The sequence below is a fragment of the Lytechinus variegatus genome, chromosome 3 (genome assembly GCF_018143015.1).
Source record: "Lytechinus variegatus isolate NC3 chromosome 3, Lvar_3.0, whole genome shotgun sequence".
NCBI classification, from domain to species: Eukaryota; Metazoa; Echinodermata; class Echinoidea; order Temnopleuroida; family Toxopneustidae; genus Lytechinus; species Lytechinus variegatus.
Window position 1 is genome coordinate 4872867 of NC_054742.1, and position 18667 is coordinate 4891533.

Below are 18667 nucleotides of genomic sequence, written 5' to 3' on the forward strand. Positions count from 1 at the left end.
TAGCAAACAATGAGCAATTTAAGTAATGATTTTATTTCCGTACATGTAGGGCTAGATTGTTCTCAATATGGTGATCTTAGTTTAAATCATGTTTCATTTGGTTTGAGGTTTGTATCTACTTTTTCTACTATCAGATGTTCTAATTCTCATATTGACACCATCATGGCTAAACCAACTTGATCTACTTTGGTCTAAGTACTGTTTGGTCCAATCTTTACTTGGTTTAACAGTCATTTAGAATAAAGTCAATATTGTCTATTATCCATTTTGTTTACTCATTATCATTTTTACCTCGTCTAATGAAAATTTGAATCAAATCTAATTGAATCATATTGCCCAAGTGGTCTTGGAACAAGTGGATATTAGAATGTGTATCGTCTAAATGGAAATACATATAAGACAAAATAGTAAAAGGGCTAAATGGCAAGTGTAAACAAAGTGGTCTTGGACAAACCAGTATTGGACCATGAAAGGAGGGTGTAGACCAAATGGCAATCTCTTCTTTGAGTTCTTTCAATTACATATTGAGATGAAAGATATTCATTTGATACATGTTACCTATGGTTAGATTCAATATTTGTTTTTCCTTCAAGTATTCAGTTTGTATTCTTTCTTTTAGACAGACAACCATCCCTGTATTATGTGATCTTTCTTCCAAAATATTGTGAAACTCTAAAACTGGATTTCATGTGATTGTGGTATATTTGTTTGATTTTGTCAATGCAGAATTGAATTGGTCAGCCTTAGCCATTCCAATGTATTGCTTTAGCAGTAATCATTTGTATTTCTTTTCTATTTTATCAGAGAAGAGAATGAACTTTTAAGAATTCATTGTAATAATAACTTGCACCAAGTATTTCATGCATATATTATCCATATTTCTTCAGTAACATTTGATTCTTAATGTATATTTTTGTTTGATTCTTAATGTATATTTTTGTTGAGTTCTGTACTACCGTATAGGAATTGTCAATAACTCCCTTATTTTTCTACCACTTCGAAGTTGATGGAATTGGAGAGATGTCAGCAATATCATGTGATCTTTGATTATTCTTGTTGCAAATACAGTATTTCCAGTGTGATTACTATCAATGACAGTCATCAGTTGCCTGCAGTTTGCCTGTCTTTGAAATTCAACCGTGAATCAAATGCCAAACACATGTTTTTTGCTTTCAATTATATTGTTGCTTTTCATTGAGAATGGAGGATGTATGATTTATATAAAACTTTATATGTTATTCCTTCTGTAATTGGATAGCTGTGTTTCCACAGTGTTATTACCATCTTATGGTGAACTATATACATATTCCTATTTGAGTTTTGCTCTTGTGCTTTATATAATATGCAGAATTGGAATTAATATACATACATGTATTTTTTATTGGAATAACGAATTCCCAGAAATCAACAACCTCAATGGAGAATCAATACTAACAACACTGTATGTATATCATCTTTATGTTTGATGATATAATGATATGTGTGTTTTCTGATGAAAGGCTGCCATTCCATTGATTGTGAGGCTATCAATATCAACCCATTTTCATTGTGTGTGCAAACTTGCAATAATACAATTGAATACATCTGTACCCTGAGAGTCATTACAATGTATGTTAATGATGTATTGATAGACTCCCTATTGTTAAAATTGAGATATGAGCCTACATATATACTTGCGTTTCATCAACTAAAATGATCTTTTTTTTAAGGTTTGATGAATCACCCTTTTAGTAAAGAGCTCACTGAAATTTATATTGGTAAAGTACAGTCAATAAAGCTGCTAGACTCTGTGATCTAGCTTATGTGAAGAATAATCATTTCATTATGTGTTTTATGAGTAATTTAGTTTGCCAATCCAAAAGGAACTTAATTCATTACTGTCGGTTATCAAGAAGTGGGGGGGGGGGGCGGTGTTCTTGAAACGTCCCAAGATGCCTATTTTTCATGATTTGTCAGAAACACCCCCAAACAATTTCTTTGATCCTGCATCTTCTCTGAAACCTCACCCCCCCCCCCCATGTTCTGAAGCCAGGGTAAGTTTGATATAGTCTCTTTGTGCAAATTCAAAAACTTGCAAAAATGCCCCGTAAATAAAAAATTAGAACCATGCATACTCAAATTCAATAAGAAAGACAGAGGAAAGAATGTCCCACTGGAGATACTTTCCTTATGTTGGAGGGAGGGCATATTTGCTTAAAACGTGTATGATTTTTTTTTTACTTGGAGAGCATGCAAAAAAAAAGAGGTGAATGTTTATATGGAGGAAAAATATGGGAAAAGGCATCATGGATTTGAGCTCATGCAGTCATGCCCCCTACATCAAGAGCCATTGAAAACAAGAACCTAGCTCAATTTTAGAATGATATGCACAACTGAATGAGGACATTAGGGCAAACAATTGTGAAACACATTGATACGTTTTGAAATTGTGTTATTACCAAAGAAAACGACAGATCAAGAAGATTTCTGTCATGTAAATAAGGACACTATTCGTACAATAAGCATACTAGCTCTTGTGGGATCTTAAGAGCCGCAATTTCTGACAGATATTACTTTTTACAGATTGAGTAATCATGACATATATAGGAAGAGTTCTACTCTCGTTTCACTCACCTTTCCATTAATTATCCCCCTCCCGGGCCCCCCTCCCCTCTTACCCCCTCTCTGTCTGTCTCTCATCATCTACTATTTCTCTCTCCATCTTTCCTCTTCTCTTCTTAGTCTATGCTATTAAACCTGTCAGCTCATCTAGTACAGGTCCCACATACTGTGATAAATTCATATAGGGAAAGATTTTCACATGCAGCTGCTATTTTATGGAATAATCTGCCAGAATATCTTAGAAATATTCAACCATACGAAAAGTTTGGAAATTGCTTGAAAACACATTTATTCACCATTTTGTAAACAATGTGAGAACCCATTGCTCTCCCCTCCATCTCCACTCCTTTTGTAAAAAGCGCTTAGAGACATGCAACTTTGCTTATGTATTTTGCGCTATACAAAAACGTTTCATTATTATTATCATCTAATTTTTTGAAGGTATAGGTAGGTTGGTGATTATTGTAAACTATACTAAATGCATTAATTATCTTTCTCCTCTTCTCCCTTTTTCTTCTCCTCATCCTCCTACTTCTTATTCTTCATCATCATCTTCTGATCCTTCTTCTTCTTCTTTTCCTCCTTTCTGTTTCTGCTTTCTCTTCTGTCACACTTTTCCTTCCTCTTTTTTCCTTCTTCGAGTTCATTCTTGCAATAGGCTAGCTCTCCATTTCAGTTGTAGGGTGCATGTGCTTGATCTATTATTTCAATTTTCTTTTTGGAAATCATTAATATGTAAATTTTATTTGTTATGGTATACGCCTTTCTGTATTTAGTCCTTGGTTAGTCCTGTACTTCGTTCCAAAAAACAAATAACATATTTATTTTCATTGTATCATTTTCCTTTTGTTGAGTGAATTATGAATGTGGTACTAAAAAAAGAGAATTAGTAGGCCTGTCGAGGAAAAGCTCCACACACAATCACCTTATAATCAAAGCAGCACACACTCTGGAAGAATAAGAAAAATGGGAGGATGCCGGGGGGAGGGGGGTCGGTCAGATTTTGGCTACTACTAGGCCTACATTATAAAAAGGCCACTTTTCTGATTGAGACAGAGTGATTGTGGTACCTCTGTAGACCTACCCCATAGAGTTACGTATTTAACTCTGGGTCTGCTATGACCTACCCTCGGCCGCGCGCCCCCAATAAAAAATAAGTTAATTACAGCTAGTGGCCACCCTCTCCCATGCCCCCCCCCTCCCATGATGCCCCTGAAATACTAAAGTTAGTGGGGAAAGCGCGAGCTCGACGTATACAAATACAGAGCTAGAGATCACGGATTTCCTGATCGAGATCGGTCGTCATGCACGCCCCCCCAAACGGGCCACAACGTAACTCCAATAAATTGGGGCGTCGCGCTACCGGTACAAATTTGGTATCTGCGTTTTCTTATTCTACTCCGACCTCTGCGTGGCTCTGTAAGTATTGATAATATTCCATGTGTTACTTAGCTATCACTAACTTAGTAAGCTGATCACTTCAATCATTTTGAATTTAAATTACCGGGGTTTTCATTATGATTTTGCGACATAAATACTGGTACCGTACGTCATGAATTATGAAGAAGCTTGGCTTCCGCGTATTAGGTTGGTTTTAACTCGCGAGTACGAGTACGTGTGAGGCTTTGATGCACTTGCCAGCAGTGCAGCACCCCCTCGCCTGGCGGCCAGGAGCTCCCAGGGTTACCCCTATAGACAATGGGCCTGTTGCATGACGAAATGAGCGATACGTGTCGTAGCCTAGGTATGGTTGGAACTACCCCTTATCGACCACCTAATCTTCTAAGCATTGTATCTGCAAAAATGTTCATCAATTTTACCCAGTTTTCATCTCATTTGTGCAGAAAATTGAGCAGATCAGATTCCCATGTTTCTCACGGGGACTTCGATTCAATCAGCGTATATATCGACGAACAACGAATGCGACGATTTTACATTTGCTCATTTGCACCCATCTTTTGAAACCGACCACTCGCGATACACTAAGTTTACGGCCTATTCTTGTCGCTGTGGCGAAGTATTTTGACTCTTCCAAATCAGTTCTGTGATGTCAACATGCTAAATGATCGTCTCACTACTTCCATTGCGAGCTCCGGCACATGATTCGACGATTGACGACGGATACTTGTTCTAAAGCCGTTTCCTATCGGATTTCTTGGTTTTTCAGCGGGGTTTGGGTCTGGTCAATACAATTTTGATTAATTCTACTAAATATTTACTTTTTGTTGCTTCTTTTTTTTCTCGTAAAATCGATTCTTACCGTTTCTATGGACACTGCGCCTACTCTCCCGCGCGTATCGTTTGTAATACGCAATAATTTTAACGCGCGCAAGGTGGTCGGTTTCAAAAGAGGTGGTCGATATGTAGTAGTCTCACCATACGTCCTAGGACCATTCTTCCGAGATAGGAAGATTGGCGACAAATCAGTGCTTTCCGTTTCACGAAGCCGAAGTAATTTTTTGTTTTGTAATAATATTTATTATTCATTCAGTTCAAAATCAAAGTGATGGTACATTGTAAAATATTACAATTCAAATAGTCAACACTGTTCACACTTCACAAAAGACAAATAATGATCCATAATACTAATATAATCATACGAAATGTCCTGTTATTAACCTATTCTGCAAGACTTCCATATGTCCCCTCCACTAAAATTGAAAACAAAAATATGGAGAAGGTTTATCGAGAATTATCTAACAGATATATCTAAGAGATTTAAGAAGGAAAAGTCGGATACATACCAAAATATGGCTTTATTCCGTCAAAAATTCGAGTGTGTGTAATTCCCAATGGCATCGGTTTATTTAGTCAGAAAAATAAATACCCAATACTCTTGGAGAGTAGACTAGTCGTAATATCGGTTGATAACTGGGCGTTGTGGCGTGCGCCTGTAATCCAAGCTGTGGGGAAGTTACAAATTGATGCAGAGGTTCGAGGTTCGAGCCCTGGTCACGTCTTTCGGATGGTGACGTTAAAGGTCGGTCCCAGACGTAAATAATCATATCTGATTGATACACGTCTGACAAAACTCAAATACACACACACACACGATAACTGGGCGTTGTGGCGTGCGCCTGTAATCCAAGCTGTGGGGAAGTTACAAATTGATGCAGAGGGTCGAGGTTCGAGCCCTGGTCACGTCTTTCGGATGGTGACGTTAAAGGTCGGTCCCAGACGTAAATAATCATATCTGATTGATACACGTCTGACAAAACTCAAATACACACACACGATATAGAGCTGAATTAGCAGCAATTATCTTAGCCCTCAACTGGTTAAGAAAATCTTGATGTATACGTAGGAGTAGTAATATTTATTATAAAACGGGTTCAAGAATGTAGCCAATGGTGAGTGCGTATTCAAGTCATGCTTTAATTATGCGCAACCTTCCAGTCGTGCATTTTTCGTGCAGCACTGTGCATTTTTTGTGCAGCACTGTGCATATTTTGTGCAGCATTAGTTTAGTTCCAATATAATAGCACGTAAAAACTGATACGCGTTCAGTAAGGCCGGCTGGCTAGGATTTTGATGCGCTTATTTAGGCGCGCATAGTAGATACGCCTGTGATGTCATAATTGACAGTCTTGTGATCTCTTTGTCTGTGCGATCGTACACAAGTTGGAGGGATTTGAACAAGATTTCCATGAAAAATTCATTTTGCCGACCCGTTTTATAAAACAATGCACATTTTAAGATTCGTGATGTTAGTGACGATGCGAGCAACTCTCGGGCATTCACAATATTATGCAAAAGCACTCGGCGCAAGCGCCTCTTGCTTTCGCATAATTGTAAATACCCTCGAGTGTGCTGCATCGTCATAACACACTCATAAATGTGCATTAATTGTATAGCGACTCATTAAGCTCCCTCGTAGCAATATCAGAACAAAAAGAAGTACCTTTTGTCTCAGAAATTCTTACCCTATTAACAAATTTAACATATTTAGGCATAGATATAAACTTTGAATGGATCCCCAGCCACTGCGGTATTAGTGGAAACGAGATGGCAGACATGAAAGCAAAAAATGCATTGCAGAAAAAAATTGAAATCAACAACAAATTATCTTTAACAGAAATAAAACATCTCATTTTCAAAAGATACAATCTAGAATGGCAAAAAAGATGGAATGAATCCCACGGCCTACTCAAATTATACCATCCTACTGTTAACTCTCCCTTTTTTTGTTCCCTAATTAGATTCCACGAAACCATTATCCACAGACTCCGTTTTGGTGTAATAGGATTGAACTACGATTTAAAAAGACTTAATATACACCCCATGGGACTTTGTGATACATGTAGGCCTAACAATTTTGAAACAGTTGAGCATTTCTTATAATCGAATGTCCCAAATATATAATAGAGAGGGCCATGCTACTTACAGAAACAAACCTTTCAACCTCCCAAAAAATAATGGATCTCTTAAAGGGGAATGAAACCTTTGGAACAAATAGACTTGTGTAGAAACAGAAAAATCAAAGAATAAGAATAGAGAAAATTTGAGAAAAATCGGACAAATATGAGAAAGTTATGAGCATTTGAATATTGCAATCACTAATGCTATGGAGATCCTCCCATTGGCAATGCGACAAGGATGTGTGATGTCACTGATGAACAACTTTTCCTTTGGTGGACTATAAAATACCCTCAAAATGTCTCTTTTTGCTTTTTCTAATGATGATACAAACCATTTATCCATGATGTATTCTTAAAAAATATGTAATACATGCCCTCATGTAGAAAGAACACATGATCTATGGATAGATGTGATAAAAGAGGCAATTCAAGTGAAATATATACTAAAGTAATGGGGAGAGTTGTTCACAAGTGACATCACACATCTTTGTCGCATTGCCAATTTGATATCTCCATAGCATTAGTGATCGCAATATTCAAATGCTCATAACTTTCTCATTATTTGTCCGATTTTTCTCTAACTTTTGTTGATCTGTTTCTTTGATTTTTCTGTTTTCACACAGGCTATCATGTTCCAATGGTTTCATTCTCCTTTAAAGAGTACTAAGGTAGAACTAGAAACCCAATCTGCACTGGTTCGTTTTGTGACTATATAAAATCTGAATAAGGAGGAAGAAAGGAGACTTTTCTCCTTTCTTACCCTTGGCTGATTATCTGAGTTTCTTTAATTTGGTGATTCGCCAGGGGGACAGAAAGGAGATAAGGATGAAGAGAGAATTTTCATTGTTTATTTGTTGGTTTGTTTTAGTTCTATTTTCAAATTTTTTTTTTTGTTTCCTCCTTTTGTTTGTTTTTTTTCACTTTCATCCTATACTTTAGTTTCGGTTTCCCGAAACCTGGAGATTTATCAGGCCACAAATCCAGTTTACTTTTGCTTTTTCTGTTGCAGCTTACTGTAGCAGAAGAAAATCAAACATGCTGCAAGAATCAGAACGCATACAAAAGAAAAATAAATTAATTTTCTAAAAAAGGAAGGGAAACAAAAAAGAAATAAAATGGAAAAAAAGAGAAAAGAAAAGAAAAAAGAAAAAGAATTAAAAAAAGAGAGAAAAAAGAAGAAATATAAGAAGAAAAGCAAACAAAATATAAGAAAAGAAAGAAAAAAGAAAGAAAGAAAAAAAGAAAAGAGAAGACAAAAAGAAATAAAAGAAAAATAACATGAAAAAGAAAAAAAAGACAAAGAAAATAACAGAAAAGAGAAGGAAGAAAAAAGAAGAATTAGAGAGAGAAGGAAAAAAATATATAAGCTGAAAATGAACAAAAGCTGTGGCAAAAATAGTCAATCCTGACTGGTTGCCAACCAAGGAAAGAAGAAGAAGATATAACTGGGCGTTGTGGCGTGCGCCTGTAAATTGATGCAGAGGTTCGAGCCCTGGTCACGTCTTTCAGATGGTGATGTTAAAGGTCGGTCCCAGACGTAAATAATCATATCTGATTGATACACGTCTGACAAAACTCAAATACACATACACACACGATAATTAATTTTAAAAAAAGGAAGGGAAAGAAAAAGAAATAAAAAGGAAAAAAGAAAAGAAAAAAGAAAAAGAATAAAAAAAAGAAGAAAAGCAAAGGAAACAGAAGGAAAACAAAGAAAAGAAAAAAAAAGGAAAGAGAAGACAAAAAGAAAAGAAAAAAAAATAACATGAAAAAGAAAAAAAAACCAAAGAAAATAACAGAAAAGAAGAGGAAGAAAAAAAAGAAAAAAAGAATTAAAAGAGAGAGAAGGAAAAAAGGAATGGAAAAAAAATATATAATAAGCTACTGAAAATGAACAAAAGCTGTGGCAAAAATAGTCAATCCTGACTGGTTGCCAACCAAGGAAAGATGAAGAAGATAAGCGTTATGAAACCCATGGTTTTCAACAATTCCTGCTAGCTCAGTGAGTATGGCGACAAACTGGAGATGCTTCGTTCTGCAGCGAGAGGTTCGAATCCAAGTTCCCACCGGAAGTAAGAAGAAAAAAAGAAAGACAAAAGGGGGTTTTGGGGGGGTATTTTTTAAAATAAGTGGAGGGAACATATGGAAGTCTTTCCACATATTCATATACAGTGGATAAATTCAGTAACAAAAATTAACCATTAAAATCATACTATAGTTATGCAGAAAATTGATTGCTCAACATTGATTAGACTGAATGAAATTTACAATTAAAAAAAAAACAGAAAAGGGTTCGAGTGCACATTCCACAAACACACACACACACAGACAAGACACAAAACAATTAGACATTACAAAAAACAAACAATACCCCCAAAAATAAGAAAAGTAGAAGGAATTAAAGAAAGAGAGAGAGAAAAAAACAGAAAAAGAAGGGGGAAAAAAGAAAGAAAGGAAAAGAAGTAACATGCAAAGTAAAGAAAAGAGGACAGTTTATAGTGACAGACAGACCAGCCAACCCCGCACGTGTGCGAACCGGGCAAATCTTGTCTTCCAAGTCCGCGACATCATTTGATATCAATAGTATCGGAAAAATATTTAGTCTTCATCGTCACCTGCTGAACCTTTTATTTCTGAGTGACGACTGACGAGTTTTCATAAAATCATATACATGTATTTCAATAAAAGGAAATCAAATGATGTTTTATTTATTACTTATTGTAGAATTGATGTATGGATCTTACTTTATGAGGTAAAAAGAGAAAAAAACTTTCAAGATTCACAAACATAACTGGATAAAATCAAAATTTTCATTATTTCCCTTATTTAGAACACATCCTTTTAGAGACACCTTTCATCTAGGAAAGAGACCCTTGTTCAACATAAAAATTGATTTAACTAAATAATTTTGACATTTTATTCGTTCAATATTCTGTAATCTTATGAAATACTTATAGATAATGATAATTTTGCAAATTATGCGTTAATGTTATTTGTTGAGGTAAAAGTAGGGTTTGAATGTTTCAATTTGTTTTTATTCAACAATACTCATCAAAAAGTCTAACGACTAACAATGTGAGTTTACAATAAAAAACACATTACAGAGAAAATAAATAAATACATACATGTAACATGCAGTGACCATTAAAGTACACAACCGAAGAATCAAAAGTATTTTATAATGACTTTTTGTGGCCATCATTGTAAAGGGGAAGTATTACTAATCAGATATATAACTTCACTTTTTAAAATAGTGATTAGAGTTTGCAGAAATCAGCTCTCAAAAATGACTTATTTTCATGGCATATTTCTGCCTTCGTCCGTCCTCTGGCGAGCTCCAGCTGAGTGACGTCACACCAAGAGCAGTGAGCAGCTGAGCTGACAGCAGCCCATTGAAGACGATCTTTTCAATCAGCGTTTTTTGCTCTTAGAATTGTTTACCGGTATTCCTCTCAAGATTGGTCTTATTACATAGATAAAAGTTTGAAATTTCTGAACAGTAATGAAATGCACATTTAACATATTTTGGTAACCGATATTTAGCTTAGAAAAAATTATTTGTTTTCAAGAAATATACGTGAATAAACAAAGCATATTTTCACTTAGAAATCATGCTTGCACCACATTGATATTATTATCAATATAAAGCATAGACATTCGTCTTCACGACTGAATAAAAATTGTGAAATTTAATTACATAGCGAGTTCAGGAACCACAAAAAACACGGCAATATCCATCGCGAAATGATTGGAATTGCAGTTGGATTGCCGAAGCATTGCGAGGCAACAGCAGCGAACGCACTTTGTTTACATATCATTATGAACCCGGAAGAGATAAAGACATGGTCTATGGACAAATCTGTACGTACAGAGGTTTTTTTTATGAGTGTGGGGATCCTGGTTCGAAACTCATTGATTTTTTTGGTTCGGAATTTTAAAAAAAAATTATATTCCTTCCTCGTTCCTACCAGCTCTTTTTTCTCTTTTCATTTTCATGTGAGATTCTATTCAGTCCTGTATTTATTAAATCTTACTTCTTAATTGCTGCTTTTGATTTTCAAGTTCATGATTATTATGTTATAGGGTCAGCTAATCACAAGGCTCGTTCCTTTCTTGCTGTCCCTCTCATATATTCAATCCAATGTTTATTTCTATTTGTTGTTGTTGTTTTTCTATTTTGTTAATACGATGCTTTGTATATGTTGTGTTTTTGTATGGATTTTATGAGAAAATAAATTGAAATTGAAAAAAAAAAATTGAAATTAGATTCTCTACTTATAATTATTTGGGCAGCGACTCACTCACTCACTGACTGGAGTGGAGCAACACAATGACGACTGCAGTGGACAAAATCGGTCTTTACAGTCCACAATTCAATAAAAACGGGCAAAGGAACACAGTTCTGATTCACGTTTGGTCTGAAGTTGTCAAAAACAGAAATTGAATATCACATTACATGAAGAAAACGGTAAATTCGGATGACATTGAACAGGTCAGTAAGGTGATTCAGTGCATGATGCACAGAGAGATGATAAGCTCGTCGATTGTGTGACGTCATTATTCTCGACCGTTTTCGGCTGCATGATTGTCGGTCTGGGGGGCTGAGAAGGGTGTCTAATAATTTCATTTCTTGCATTTCCACGACATCTATAAGACTTTTTAGTGACATATTTGTGTATAAAAAGACAATACCTTTCCATCCATATATAATTTGTCTATAATCATCACTTTCGTGAATTTTCTTTGTGTGTATACTTTAAAGGAAAAAAAATGGTTAGAAATAACAAGAAATTGAATGAGCAGATGCATACAATGAGACAGATTTAATTTATATAATTAATTTTAAAAAAAGGGGGGAGCAGGTGGGAGCAAGAAAGGAGAGCAAGCATGCCAAGAGTAAGCTTGTGAATTCATAGGTGAGAATAGAGAGGGGGATGTATGTAGCAAAAAAAAGAGGGAAAAAAAGGAAATGAAGGAGAAGAAAATGAAAGAAAAATAAGACCCACAAGTATTAAAACAGTAAATTGCAGATATCAAATAATATTGAGCCTTGTAGATTACACCCCTCACTATTATCATGACAATTTTCATGGCGTTTGAGTGATCGGTGGCTGAGATCTCAAGGGGTGCTGATTCACCCCCCCCCCCCCAGGTCATAGAACACCAAAAAAGCCCGGTCTGGTTTGGTAGGGTTTAGGCATTTGCCATGTGGGATTGCAATCATTGCATATAGGCTCACATAACACATTATATGATATTAGCTGGTGATAGAAATTTTGCTGTGTCAACTTCAAAATATTGGAAATATATTTGTGTGCATGATTGAGTTGATGTTTGATTACTTGTACTATAATTTTTTTCCTTCCTTGTCTTTCTCTGTTCCAATACTGCAGGCTTTCACTGATTACATGTAGCTAATCTGAGCAATCTGCTTTTCTGAATAATCGAGTTTGATGAATACTCACCTGGTCTGTTTGACTAGATCTTTCCAAGAGGAAATACTGACTGGATGCCCTCTATAAGCTTGTTGGACTACACTGTACAGAAGAGAATGAAATACACTACCCAAGGAAAGTGTGGATAATTGCAAAGATAGAGCTAAGAAATTTACTTCAGATGTGAAGCCGTTGAACTGCAAAAGTGAGCTGGAGAACTAAAGTTATTTGAAAGTGGAATTACAATTGTGATTGATTGATGTACTGCAGATGACTTCACCATGAGTGCCAAGTGGAATAATGTCAAAAGTGGTATGTTTGCTAACTAATTTTAACTTTGCTTAGAAATTCCAAATATTTCCCTTTTTTAAGTGTACATTTTTTTTTTATATTCCTCACACATGTACATGTAGCTCAATAGTTTTACTGATATAATTTGACTGATGTAATAATTGTATCTTATTTTTATTTGATATAAAGTATGCTACATGTATGTCATACTTCTAGCTATCCCCAATGCTTAAATTTTAAAATTGTCAGTCATAAAGCTTTTGGCTGATTTTAGTCTGGTAATATGCTTTATGCACATACATGTATGGGACTTTAAAGGAGTAATCCAGGCTGAAAAGAGACAAGTAAAACACCTAAGATGTCATAAAATTTAATTTATATTGTAACGATCTACATGTAGGCCTATGCTTGATATGAATTTTATTATTCTGTAAAATCAAAACTTCTTTAATAAGAAAAACCTTTAATTTTCTATTGAGAATGGAAAGCTAAATTTACATGTATGATTGCACAAGATGGAAAATCCATACAATTTTGAAGCTGTTGGTGACTGCAAATTGTTGTTTCTAAATTAATTTTTAAAAACAATTGTTTATTGGAACAGGATCAAAGACTTGGGTCCACTCTGCAGCAGCTCTGACAGCTGGTCATGTTGTCTATAATGTGAAAGTAAGTTGACTCAATTCATGCTTGCAATTGAAGATTGGACTCACACAGTATTCATGTATTTTGTTCCCATATGAGCTCACTTTGACCACAATGACCTTGTTTTAACCCTTTATATCTGCTGGATAAGGATTTTTGAAGTTAAACATGAAAAAAAAACACTTGACAAGAAAAACCCATGAAAAATGATCTTTCATAACACTTTTAGTAAAATTTGCCATCTTAGTTAAAGTTTGTTGACCTTTGATCTTGAAGGTATATGGTGCTGTACTTTTTTTTTTGCTCAGTATAAGAGGACAAACAATTTGATGTATCACTCGACATGATTAGGATGTTAAAAAATGACCCCTATTGACCATATACATGTATTGACCCCTCACATGGTCAAGATGACCATTAGAAATTTGACACCAAGTTTATATTATTCCTTGTGATGTCACTGAACTTATGACAGTGAAAAAATCGAACTTGGCCAATTTGTAAAAGTAGATGACATGCTGCCGACTTATAATGCCCTCTATCAGCGATATTTTTGTCTCGCCTGCACAGCAGAGCGATCACTATAGGCGCCGCTTTTCCGATAGCAGCGGCTATGGCGGCATCGTCAACATTGAAATCTTAACCAAGGTTAAGTTTTTGAAATGTCATCATAACTTAAAAAGTATATGGACCTTGTTCATGAAACTTGGACATAAGGGTAATCAAGTATAACTGAATATACTTGTTGAGTTTCAGGTCACATGAGTGACATGACCAAGGTCAAAGGTCATTTAGGGTCAATGAACTTAGACCATGTTGGGGGGATCAATATCGAAATTTTAACAAAGGTTAAGTTTTTGAAATGTTACCATAACTTTAAAAGTGTATGGATCTAGTTCATGAAACTTGAAGATAAGAGCAATCAAGTATCCTTGAATCCTATGCTAGTTTCAGGTCACATGACAAAGGTCAAAGGTCATGAGGGTCAACAAACTTTGGTAATGTTGGGGTTATTTGAGGAATTGTCATCTGTATGGACCCAGTTCATGAAACTTGGACATAAGAGCAGCAATGTATCCTTGAATACCCTGTGTGCATTTCAGGAACATGGCCAAGATCAAAGGTCATTTAAAGGTCAATGAACTCTGGCCATGTTGTGTTGAATTGTCATCATAACTTAGGAAGTTTATGGATCTACATGTACATGTAGCTCATGAAACATTGGCTTAAGGGTAATCAAGTATGAATGATTGTTTTGAACATGTCTTAGGTCACATGATCATGATCAAAGGTCATTTTGGGCCAATGGACATAATACTCTATTACGGTATCATGTTAATTAGTGTTTTCTTCTGTGAATGATTAGCTGTTTTCAATGGAAGCACTGCTGCTATATCCAGGTGAGACTGCTAGAGGCGTTCCACTTGTTTGTTTTAATGTATGTCTGAAGATTTCCATGACAAAGAAGTGTAATGTGTAATGCAAGCATGACTGCCAGAAATATTCCACTTGTTCTTTCCATTTTAATTATAAATCATGTAACTTTCATTATATAGGATGTAATAGTAGGTCTTGAAACTGAGTCTGATAGTCTACAGAGAGCCTTGATGTTTTCATTTTTACTTTCTACAAGCATAATTTATTTGAATCACACATCCCCAAACTGAAATGTTCATGTACTGCATTTTATAATAATTCTTTAGTCAGTATCTTGATTAATAATAATGGTCATGATAGAATTGTCATCATTTTAAATTAACATACAGTATGTTCAGTACATTAAAGTTCCATGAAATATTTTGTAAAATATATTTTATAGACGAATCAATCAATTGAAATGTGAAGAAAAAAGTGTCTGTGCTTTTGATTTACTAACAGTACCTTGGAGCAGTAGATGTATCATCCCCCAAGGGAGCTGATATTGTCAAAGAAGCTGTAACAAAGTTAAAGGTAAATACATGTATCATTTAATTAGCCTGTTCTTTAACCCTAATCCAGCCGAGGGGGGGGGGGTTAAATCAACCCACCCCTCAACATTTTCCACGACCATTCTTCTGCATGACATTGTTTTACCACACCGCTCGCTGACTTTCAAGTCTTGCCTTTTTTAAAGACCAAATTTACAATGCCCAGGTATATGTGGTTTGCTAATTACATACATTTGTATTACGTATCAAGTGCATGTCAGACCCAAAATTGCTCAAAACGTGACTTTGTGTTCAAAGTCATGTTAATTGAGTTTTCTCACCTTATTTATAAAGATATGATTATTTTTACTATCATCAGCTGAAATTAATTGATTTTACATGTAGCATAATCATTAATTAAGGTTCTGCTATAAATTTGGTGAAAAACAAAGAAAAACAAGAGGTAAAAAAAATTAATTAAACTATGAAATACATTTATTTTCAAACAAGGATTTTTAAATTTGGAATTGTTAGCAATGGTGTAAAGAATATTTACACCATGAATAGAAGTTTTAATAGTGAATTAGAGCAAAAAGTATGATTTATGCATAAATTAACACAATTAATTCTATGAAATTACATGATTTGCATAAATTAGCACAATTAATTCATATGAAATAAAATCTGCTGATTTCGAAAAAATTAACCATACAGCCGTGATTACATCCCACACTATTATCATGCAAATTTTCATGGTGTTCAAGGGATCTGCGGCCGAGATCTCAAAAGGGGGTTGATTCACCCCCCCCCCCCCCCGCCCCCCAGAAGCCCGGTCTTGTTAAAGTTATCACAATGTTGAGCAAGTGCTACAATCTCAGATGCTAAGAAGAATCTAATATTTCATCTTTTTATCGCCATGATCGTACCAGATTAACCCAGATTAAAATAAGTGAAGGAAATATTTCTATGCATTATATCATAGACTGATAGAATTAAATTCATGGTGTCCCTTGCAAAGTTAAAGGTCAAGTCCACCCCAGAAAATTGTTGATTTGAATCGATAAAGAAAAATCAAACAAACATAATGCTGCAAATTTCATTGAAATCGGATGTAAAATAAGAAAGTTATGACATTTTCAAGTTTCGCTTATTTTTCACAAAACAGTTCAATGCATACATGTAACTCGGCGATATGCAAATGAGAGAGTCAATGATGTCCATCACTCACTATTTCTTTTGTTCTTTATTGTTTGAATAATATAATATTTCAATTTTTACAGATTTGACAATAAGGACCAAATTAACTTAACCGTAAACTGCTAAAATAATGGTAATTTCACATGTTCAGGGAGAAATAAAACTTTGTTTCACTTGACAAGGAGAAAATTAGAATATTTCAGATTTCATATAATAAAATACAAAAGAAATAGTGAGTGGGTGACGTCATCAGTCTGCCAATTTGCATACCGACCAGGATGTGCATATAACTATTTTGTGAAATTAAGCGAAACTTTAAAATATAACTTTCTTATTTCACATCCGATTTTGATGAAATTTTCAATGTTTTGCTTGTTGGATTTTTCTCCTTTTTTTCAAATCAACTTTTTGTTGGGGTGGACTTGTCCTTTAAAAGACAAGTCCACCCCAACAAAAAAAATTGAGGTGAATAAAAAGGAAAAATCCAACAAGCATATCAATGAAAATTTCATAAAAATCAGACGTAAAATAGTAAAGTTATGACATTTCAAAGTTTCGCTTAATTTCACAAAACAGTTATATATGCACATTTTTTTTATTTTTTTTTATTTGTATGTTCTCATTTACATCATCACTGTATATTGAACAAAAATAAAACAAATCAACATCATGATATACATTAGAATTCAACATAAAAAAAACAACATTTTATAAATATAGCAAGAAAGAATTTTAAATACTTTTTCAATAGTAAGCAAACATAATGCCTTAATTGACTTTTCAATCTTTGTTTTGCATTTTTTCCAAAAAATACTTCTTTTTATATTTGCTCTCCATTTTATTTCTTCTATGAATATTTCAAATATTTCTTTAAAATTTTATTTTCTTTTTTGTTGAAAAATTGTATAAGAAGCTAAATTGATTAATACATTAAAGAAAGATATAACGTTATGTCCATTACCACCATGTCTACCAATCACAATGTCTTTATAACTTATATCCACATTTTTAATATTCAGATTGATGGTAACACAAAAGTTACTGAATTTTAACCAAAATCGTCTAGAATAATGGCAATCATAAAATAAGCGATAATAGTTGTCAATAGTTTTACATTTAAGACAAAGTGGAGATTCTGCCAATTTAAATCGAAACAAATATTCATTTGACATCAAAAGTTTATACAAAAATTTAAAGTTAAGTTCAGCTAAACGAAATTCTTCAATGAAAGTAACTTTTTCTTTCCAGATATTGTTCCAAATCAGATTTTCTTTGAAATAAAGTGACCAATATTGCTCAACATTTGGGGTTATAAACTTTTTATCCACAAGACAATTGTATAATATTTTAGAAAGTTTAAAAGATAAATGTTTACTTTGTTTAATATGTATAACAGGATAATGGTCCTTCAATTGAAAGTACATGTAGCTAACAATTGAATGATTTAAGCAATGTTTTTCTTTAACCAAAATGTTTCCATTTTTCTGGTATACAACTCCAAATTAATTTCGATTCACATAAATAATTTCCTTTTTTCTTTAGTTTTGCATGAATACACAATATATCCAATAGTCCATCGCTGTTAATAATGTCTCCAATAACAAGAATGTCTGAGCATACCCAATGCTTCCACAACAAACATTTATTCTTATACAAAATGTTTTTATTACCCCATAACAACTGTTGCCTAATATCTTCACCTGTATTTTCAAAAGAGGGTTTGTTATTACACATTTTCCAAGCAATTATACATTGACGATAAAATAGTGGAAGTTGTTTCATTTCAGGCATTTGACATTCTTTTTCAAAAGGCATTTTAAGAACAAGTGAATTCGGTCCAAAGTAATTGAGGTGTAGTTCAGGAAGGAACTTCCATCTAAAATTGTGATCCTTGTTTTCAAATAGATTGTTTAGCCAAACTGTTTTTAGGGCGTTACATTGTGAGACAAAATCAGGCATATTTATTCCTCCTTTTTCAGTTCTACCAATCATTGTTTTTCTTTTTATTTTATCTCGCCCTTTCCAAATAAACTTAAATATAATTTGTTCAACTTTTTTATTAATGTGATCAAGCATGGGAAATAGTCATTAAATAGGTTATATTTGAAAGAATTAAAGATTTTAATACTGTAACTGTTCCGAAAAATGTTAAATACCGGCATTTCCACAATAATACTTGGTTTTCAATTTTTGTAACTTTTTCTTTCCAAGTTTTTTCATAAGCATCAAACAT

General features: G+C 34.2%; 1 protein-coding gene across 2 annotated transcripts in view; it reads left to right on the forward strand.

Annotated features, from left to right (window-relative positions):
* Positions 1 to 3935: 3935 nt before the first annotated feature.
* The window catches only part of LOC121410046 (PTB domain-containing engulfment adapter protein 1-like), a 47473-nt gene continuing 32741 nt past the window's right edge, over positions 3936 to 18667 (forward strand). For both annotated transcript variants that reach the window (XM_041601882.1, XM_041601883.1), the window contains exons 1-4: positions 3936 to 4020; positions 12353 to 12706; positions 13290 to 13354; positions 15209 to 15280. In XM_041601882.1, the coding sequence (XP_041457816.1) occupies positions 12676 to 12706; positions 13290 to 13354; positions 15209 to 15280 (168 nt within the window). In that variant the 5' untranslated portion in view covers positions 3936 to 4020; positions 12353 to 12675. The remainder of the gene's footprint in view (positions 4021 to 12352; positions 12707 to 13289; positions 13355 to 15208; positions 15281 to 18667) is intronic.